Source organism: Otolemur garnettii, unplaced genomic scaffold (genome assembly GCF_000181295.1).
Source record: "Otolemur garnettii isolate 467f Iridium unplaced genomic scaffold, OtoGar3 scaffold00029, whole genome shotgun sequence".
Lineage (NCBI taxonomy): Eukaryota > Metazoa > Chordata > Mammalia > Primates > Galagidae > Otolemur > Otolemur garnettii.
The window spans coordinates 1,247,313-1,255,945 of record NW_003852424.1 but is presented as its reverse complement, the minus strand read 5'-3'; the positions used below and the strand labels follow the sequence as shown (position 1 = coordinate 1,255,945).

The 8,633-nt window shown below is 46.0% G+C and overlaps 1 protein-coding gene across 1 annotated transcript in view; it reads left to right on the top strand.

Moving 5' to 3' along the window:
• LRRK1 (leucine rich repeat kinase 1) overlaps positions 1–8,633 on the top strand; it is a 169,544-nt gene that overhangs the window by 120,030 nt on the left and 40,881 nt on the right. The window contains exons 6-11 of the mRNA XM_003788630.3: positions 105–331; positions 1,384–1,511; positions 1,606–1,769; positions 2,606–2,743; positions 4,566–4,678; positions 5,632–5,708. Of these exons, the coding sequence (XP_003788678.1) occupies positions 105–331; positions 1,384–1,511; positions 1,606–1,769; positions 2,606–2,743; positions 4,566–4,678; positions 5,632–5,708 (847 nt within the window). The remainder of the gene's footprint in view (positions 1–104; positions 332–1,383; positions 1,512–1,605; positions 1,770–2,605; positions 2,744–4,565; positions 4,679–5,631; positions 5,709–8,633) is intronic.

Here is an 8,633-nt window from a genome sequence, read left to right as displayed (position 1 = left end):
TGGGGCAGGCATGCAGACAAACACTTGAATAAATCATCTTTTCTATTCCGCATTGGCCCTGGGCTCACTGTCCACCTGTGCGTCTCCCTCTTCTCCACCACCAGGCACTTCGTGTGAAATGGTCCCATCTCCGGTTGCCCTGGGTGGATCTGGACTGGCTCATAGATATCTCCTGCCAGATCACAGAGCTCGACCTTTCTGCCAACTGCCTGGCATCCCTGCCCTCTGTCATCCCCTGGGGACTCATCAACCTCCGGAAACTGAACCTTTCCGACAACCACCTGGGGGAACTTCCCAGAGTGCGGTCTTCAGATGAAATCATCTGCTCCAGGTGGGTCCTGGAGTGTGAATGGGCTTGTCTACCACCACTGTCCTCCTACATGTGCTCCCTGGTTGTATTTTATATTTTTGAGAACAAATATGGCTAAATCTGGCTAAAGAGAGAACAAATCTGGTTAAAATGAGAGAAGGAAGTTCCACCTGCCCACCCTTATGCAAGCTCTCGAGAACAAGGTCACAGCCCCCTCTTTAGGTGAAAACAAGGAAGTCTAGAGAGATGGTTTGTCTGGTCCACGTCTACATGGCTTACTCATGACCATGCAGAACTGACTGCCTGAGATGCCCATCTTGGTCCTGTGCAGGACTCAGAGGAGGGACACTGACCATTCCTGGGCTGGTAGGTCCTGATACAGTAGCTTTTCCTCCTTCTCCCAGGGAAGGGGGGAAGAGCCTCAGGGAAAGGTTTAACTCTGTAGAACTCTGGCAGCAGGTGGGCAGGGTGGGAAGTCTGCTTTTTCTGGAGCCTTCCCCCTGAGGTTGCATGGGAAGGGGGAGGACCATACTTAATTGCTTTCTTTAGGGTACATCTCTGCAAGACCTAATTCCACAAAGGCTTTAAGCTAATTTCAAAAACTGAAGCTATAAGTGAAGGGAGAGAGAAGAATGTTGGAAAGACTTTGGGGTCAGCAATAACTCATAGGGTTCACAAGCAAGAACAGGGGAGGAGATACGTGAGTAGGGCCCATAACCTGGGCCAGGTGGATGGATCCAAGAGATCAAAAGCCCTGCTCTGTGGTCTCCCAGGAGTTTTCAGGGATGAAGTCATATTTTGCTATGACTTGCTGGGGGTGGGGGGGGGAGGATGTGAACCCCTGTTAGTCAGTGGGACCGAGGCCCACCAAAGAGAGATTTGATTTTCTTTATGTGAGACATGGTGACAGTCCTTCAAATGAATAAAAATCATATGTACTGCATTGTCAATGCACGCTCTTTAACCCTGTGCAAGGAGAAAAAAGAAAAAATATACACCTCCATGTTTACAGTAAAAACTGGTGTTTAATGTCATTCTTCTGATGCTTTCACTTCCTTCTTCCCCAACCCCAGGCTACTTGAAATTGATATTTCCAGCAACAAGTTGTCCCACCTCCCGCCTGGATTCTTGCACCTCTCAAAACTTCAGAAACTGACAGCTTCAAAAAATTGTTTAGAAAAATTGTTTGAAGAAGAAAGTGGTATGTTGCATCATCAGTGACCTGACTTAAAGTCAGTTTCTTCTTTATTGGGGTATTTTTATCTCAACTCTTATTTTTTTTTTTTCCCTCCTAGCCACTAACTGGATTGGTTTGAGGAAGCTACAGGAACTTGATATATCTGACAACAAATTGACAGAACTGCCTGCCCTTTTCCTTCATTCTTTCAAGTCACTCAATTCCCTGAATGTTTCCAGAAACAACCTAAAGGTGTTTCCAGATCCCTGGGCCTGCCCTTTGGTTAGTATCATACCAAACTCATGAAAGCCACAGTCAGCTTGGTGTTGCGGTTCATTTCACAAAGCCCTCTGCGCATCATCACTCATCATCCCCTGGGCAGCCACACTAGGTGGCAGGATTGTTGTTCACACAGCATACACAAGGCTAAGTGCCCTAGGCAAGTACCTCGCCTGAAGGCCAGCCTGCCCAGCTCTGGATTTGAGAGCCACACAGTAAAACCTGCAGAGCAGTGCCAGTGTAGCCTGTCACCGCAAGAGTTCTGCCCCGAGAGTTGGGGGGGGTTGGGAGGCAGGGTTCTGTTCTTTTAGGTTTTAGGACAACTGTAAGAGTAAGAGATAACTGATCTTCATTTGCTACACTGCTGATTAAATGGTGTTTTTGTTTCTTGGAAGTGTTGTTCATTAAAACATATGGAACAGCATAAAGAATATGTGTGTTTTATTGCTGTTGGTTTTAAATTGGAAATTCTCCATTGCTAGCATTAACATTTCTAGTTTAACCATATATGTGAGGGAAACCAGCTTCTCTCGAGAGCATGGTCCTGAATTGTTCCCTTATTTCCGGTGACAATGGCCCAGATGTCTGGAATGAAGGAAGAGGCCTATGAGCCACCTTTGTCTCCCCTCATGAACTCCACTCCTATCCCTTCCTTGGAGAAGGGAAAGCAAGCGGGAACAATGAGAGCTTGTAGCCTCTTAACCAACACTGAATCGTATTTATCACAGAGCTTTATTGTTACAGTCTTATTTTTAACGTCAAATTTGGAAACAGTCTGTCAGCACCACTGCATTTCAAGAGCTGATTAATATTCATTCTCTTTCTCATCAAACTCCTAGAAATGTTGTAAAGCATCCAAAAATGCCTTGGAATCTCTGCCAGAGAAAATGGCTGTCTTTTGGAAAAACCACCTTAAGGATGTAGATTTTTCAGAAAACACACTAAAAGAAGTGCCCCTAGGGCTTTTTCAGCTGGATGTAAGTCTAATGGCACTTTATTTCTGATTTTTGGCTTTGGGGGGAAAATCTCTCCATGTTGCAGTAAAATCTGTGCTTTTTCTGAACTTCTCAGACAAATAACAGAGGGGAGGGAGTGAAGGAAAAGTTCAGCTGTCAAAAATACCCGTGGTCATGAGCAAAATGGGATGTGGAACGTGGGAAACAGAAACAGCTATGTCAGGGTAGTAGCTACGGGTTTACTTCCCCTGGGACTTAATATAATGTTAAATTGTAAACACAGCCCAGTAGGCTTCTCTGTCCTTAACCATCTCCAGCGCCAGGCCCTCCCACCCCTGCTGGGCTCACTGAAGCCTCAGGAAGGGTTCTCCCAAGAGCCCTGTGTGGCCAGCCCAGTACGGGGCTGTGTTCTACTTCTGGTTGTTAGCAGCCCTTAGGCAGATGATAGATCGTGTTCATTTCTTAGAGCTTAGGGCCAGCCACAGTGTAGGGGCCGGGTAAGTGCTTGCTAAAGGCATCAGGGCAGCCACACCAGGGCCCCATGGTAGACACATAGGCCACACTGTGCAGGCAGAGTGACCCTTTAGCCTCGCCCCCATTCCTGCTAGGCTATTTCTCAGACCTCCAGGAACTCTCCTTCCTGTGTTCAAGAATCTGCCAAAGGCAGTAAAGTCCCCTTCAATATGCATATTCTAGGAGAGGAGGGGGTATCACGCATCCTGCCAAGGGAGAAGGAGCCGTAAGGAGGGTTGCTGCATGAGGACCTGCATCCCTACTCCCCACAGTGCACTCCTGGCCTGTAAGCTCTTTCACACCAACAGCCAGTAGACTTGGTTTTCTGGTTTCCACCAAGGCCCAGAAGCAGCAAATCAAGAAGGATAGAACCTTATCCAAAATCTTACCACTGGGCTCTGTGGGAGTATATGTCTGCTCATGGCATCCTCCTCCAGATAGGGGGGTGGGTATGTGGGGAGATTGGTGGCACCCCTGTGTCCCCAACACCAGCCCTGGGGCCTGGCACATAGCTGGGTCTCCACAGAATTTCAGAGGGTGGGATGGCAGCTGGCACCACCACCTGGGTCTGACAGGATGAGACAAAAGCCCTTGAAGTGGAGAGAGAGTTTAGTGTGGGGTTGCAAACAGCCTGTGGCCCTCCTGAGGCTACAGGAACTGTGGGTAGGTAGGATAGGTGTTGTCTGTGGGGCTGTCCTCAGGAAGGGTTACAGTATGTCTCTAATACTCCCATTAAAGTAAAATACATTACAAGTCCAAGGATAAAGACTCAGCCCCTCAGTGACCACATTCCCTGCCAGGTTCACATGCACAGTCCCCAGGGTGCCCAGCTCAAGACCCCATGTGGGCCAGCATAGGACACACCACGGCTAGGACAGTTCACCCTGGGGTCACTGCCACCCTGCCTGGCCCCAGGTGTTGGTTGGCCCCAGGAGGTTACCAAGAGGTGGCAGCATTATGCAGGTCCCGCAGCAGTGACTGGGACAACAGACCCTGGTTCTTTTCCCAGGAGAGGCCCGCCAGTAATCATCACTCTTATGAATCATCAACACTGGGAAGTACTTGGACCCTTTTCATTCTAGAATAATTGTTGCCTCTCATTGATTTTGAGGGAAGAACTTCTGTAGAGAAATTGTTCCATCTGCTCTGTGCAACACAATTTCTCAAGGTTTAAGAGACTGTTGAGCCCCTTCACAGTTGGGATCTTCCTAAAGGTAACTTGGTTAAGATAGTTTGGCTACACTTTGTCAGGGCTCTGACTTTTCTTTTCTCCTCCATCTCTTCTGTTTTGTTATTTGACACCATCTCTCTCTCCCTTCCTCTCTCCCAGGCCCTCATGTTCTTGAGGTTACAGGGAAACCAACTGGTGACACTTCCACCTCAAGAGAAATGGACCTGCATGCAGCTCAAAACCCTGGATCTCTCCAGAAATCACCTTGGCAAGTAAGCAGGGGGCCTTGGAATCCCCAGCCACCTCCTGTGTGTACCTACAGCTGGGCAGCCCTTGGAGCGTGGCATGGGAGTTTGCTGGGGCCGCTGAGCCACAGGCAGGTGTCTTCCACAACAGACACTGCTGCCTCACGGTCCTGGAGGCCAAGTGGCTGAGATCAAGGGGTCATCAGGGTTAGTTTCTCCTGGGCTGGTAGATGGCTGTCCTCTCCCTGTGTCCTCATGTGGTTGTCCCTCTGTGCATATGGACTCGATTAGGGCCCACCCTAATGCCCTCATTTTAATTTAGTTAGCTCTTTAAAGACCCTATCTCTAAATATAGACACCTTCTAAAATACTGAGGGTTAAGCCCTCACTAGGAATTTAGGGGAGAGAGAGACAAATCAGCCCATGACAGTGTCCTTCTGTTTCTAATTTTAAAAGGTTCCTGGAGAATCTTGGCTCTCACTTCATCCTACACTGCAATTCTGTTCAAAAGTCTTGGACAGTCAATAACTAAAATGGGCATAGAATTGAATAAAAAAGATGTACCCACAAAGGCTTTCAATAAAAGGAGAGAATCTGGGATGGGCCCAGCTACCCCGGCCCATCTGCAGAAGAAAGGCTGCTTCTGCCCTATCTCAGCAGAACTCAGGAGGGCTTCCACGGGGCAGCCAACAAGTACCAGCCACTGGAATGTGCCTCCATGCCAGACACTGAAACGCTCACTCCTGCCTGAAGTGGGAATGCTCAAGAATAGGAAATGCCAGAGTTAGGTCACTGTCTCCAAACATTTTCCTCCAAAGATTCCTGAGCGGTACTGATTGCATATAAGCTACAGGGTGCCCCAACATCTGATGATGGAAGTTCCTCCCTCCTCCATGGTTTAGTGCTATGTAGTCACAGCCAAAATAGTAATGTCTTCATCCTGCTGGCCTCATATGTTGACTCTTCTTTCATTCCCACAGAAGTGAAGATGGACTTAAAACAAAGCGTCTTGCCTTTTTCACCACCAGAGGACGCCAGCGTTCAGGGACTGAGGCAGGTGTGTGATTTGATTTGGGGAAATGTTGGCATTCCCAGGTAAGACAGCTGGGTGATACTGTTTCCTACTCCAACCAAGGGGAATCCGCCCTTATATTGGATTTTCCACTTCAATGCCCTGTTGAAATGCCAGAGATGTCTATATTCAACTGAAAACTTGCACATGGAGTGTGTCAGTTATTCATGTCCCATGTGTGACACACAAGTCCTAAATCCCAAGTGTCCTGTTTGGAGGCCACTTTAGATACTGGTAGCTACCGTGTGTGGATGAGCTCCTGCATGCCAAGCACTGCCCTGGATACATTGCATGTGTTATCGTCTCTTTAATCCTCACAATATGAGGTAGGAACTGTATTTCCCCATTTTACGCTTGGGAAACTGTAGGGTGCCTTAGTCTGCACAGGCTGCCATAACAAAATACTACAGTCTGGACAACTTAAACAACAGACATTTATTGTCTTTTTGTCTGTGTGTGGTTTTGTAACTTTATTTGATGTGTCTGACAATCACCAATTAATTTTCATCCATGTTGACTATGGATTTTTGAAAGTGGTAACAGGTACATAGGTAACCACAGTATAGAGCTTATTTGATGAATCTTCATTCTCATTATGTTTTCTGGACAATCATACACAGATACTGTATGGGACATTCCTTATGCCTTTGGCCCAGACAGCTTTGCTGAACCTGGTATCAATGTGGACATCTAGAGCCCGCATCTCCTTCATAGAAAATTTCTGGATCTCTTTGAGTGCTCGAGGGGCATGCTTCTTGAAGCCCACTCCATGGATGCACTTGTGAATATCAATGGTGTAGTCTCGGTTCACCTCCTCTTGATGGCAGAATAACCATTCTTCTTGCCCCTCTTCTTTCCAGGAGCCATTCTGCTGGGCTCAAGTTGGAAACTGACATTTATTTTCTTACTGTTCTGGAGCTAGAAGTCCAAGATCAGGGTGCCAGCATGGTTGGGTCCTAGCCAGGGCCCTTCTCCTGGCTTGCAGATAGCTGCTTTCTCAGCTGCCTTCCTGCTGTGTCCTTAGATGCCAGAAAGAGAAAGGCTCTGGTTCTCTTCCTCGTCTTTTAAGGACATTAATCCCATCATGAGATCCTTACCTCATGGCCTCTTATAAACCTAATTACATCCCAAAGGTCCTATCTCCAAATACCATGGCATTGGAGATTTCAGGCTTCAACATATGAATTTGAGGGGATACAGTTCAGTCTATAGCATTGGGGTTAACTGATTTGTCCCTAGTCATGTGTCTAGTTGGTGACAGAGTTAGATTTCAGCCCAAGACTATGGGATTCCAGCCCTAGTGCCAGAAGCTCAATGCTATTATGCCCTTATTGCCTCATAATGGCATTTTGCAAAGTCCACATAGATCACAGCCACCCTGGCACTGCAGGCTGAGGTTAGGTCGAGGTTGCCAGGGACTTGTGGCCTTTCCCCAGACTCATCAGAAATGGAACTTTTCCTAGAGCTTTTGTACTAGTTACACGAGGCCAGAATCTTTCTAGGGAAACAAGATCTGGTTCTTTATCTTCAGTGAGATACAGGGAAGGCATGGACCTGATACTCATGTTAAACAACCAAGCCTGCTTTTTAACTTCAAAGTTGAGACATTTAAAGGCAGATATACTCACACAAATATCCCTCAGGATGCTGTCTCATAAAACAGGATTCAATATTTAGATCATTTTAAATGTAATAGCTTGATAGGAGTTCATTGGCAAGTATAGATGATGTGAGGTAGGGATGAGAAGGGCTGCAGAAGCCAAGACACATTTGCAGGAGTTAAACTAAATAATCTTCCCCCGTTACATGTTTTGATGAGCTTTTGTGCATTTATTATAGATGTGTCATGTATGAGTGTGTTTATGTTTGACTGAAAGGCATAATATGTTGTCAGTGGAACAGATAAGAGAATCCCAAAATAGACCTAAATAAATAGAGGAATCTAATATATGGCAAAGGCAGAATTTCAATTTAGTGGAAGGGAATGTTTTCTTTTAATACATAGTGTTGGTATAACTGCCTATCCAGCCAGAAGGGGGAAAAACACAGCAGTAGATGTCGCCTTACGTCAATTACAAAAAAATGTCCATGTGGATAACAGGTTTAAGTATACAAAGAAAGAAAACAACATTTAAGAGACCATGTATATAACTTGAGGGTAGGGAAGACCTTTAAAAGTCAGCTGGGAAATCCAGCAATTATTTTTTTTAAAGACCAAAATCTTTGGCTTCTGTCAAAATTGAAGTTTCATTAGCAAAAGACACCCTAAACCAGTGATTCTCAACCTTCCTAACTGCTGTGTTGTTACAAGTGGAACAAAGGGGTCATGACCCACAGGCTAAATAAAGCCATAGTGCAAACAGCCTGAGAAAAACTATTTTCAACAAAAATTGTTGTGACACAAATTGGCTTATGTCCCTAATATACAAAGAATGCTTACAAATTAATTTTTTTTTCCAGAAAAAAATAGATAACACAATAAGCAGAAAATGGGCAAGGGATATGAACAGCTTACAGAAAAGGAAGTCCGGATGGCCAGGAAACAAAGGAAAAGGTCCTTTACCACACCAGTAGGGAGATGCAATTATGAATTTCATAACTGACCCTTTTTTAAATGAAGGGCCTTAGAACTTTAGAAATTGAATCCAGACACAGGGATTTCACTCCAAAGAAAGGAGAAACAAACACAGTTTCTTCCTTGATGCCAAACAGGATTGTGTGCATGAAAAGAGAAGCTAGTATAGATCTCCATCATGCTATCCCCTTGCTAGTGGGTTGAGCCTCATACATTTGGGTCGATTAGAATTGTGTCTCCAGGCTCAGCGCCTATAGCTCAACTGGCTAAGGCGCCAGCCACCTACACCTAAGGTGGTGGGTTCGAATCCCCAGCCCGGACCCGCCAAACAACAA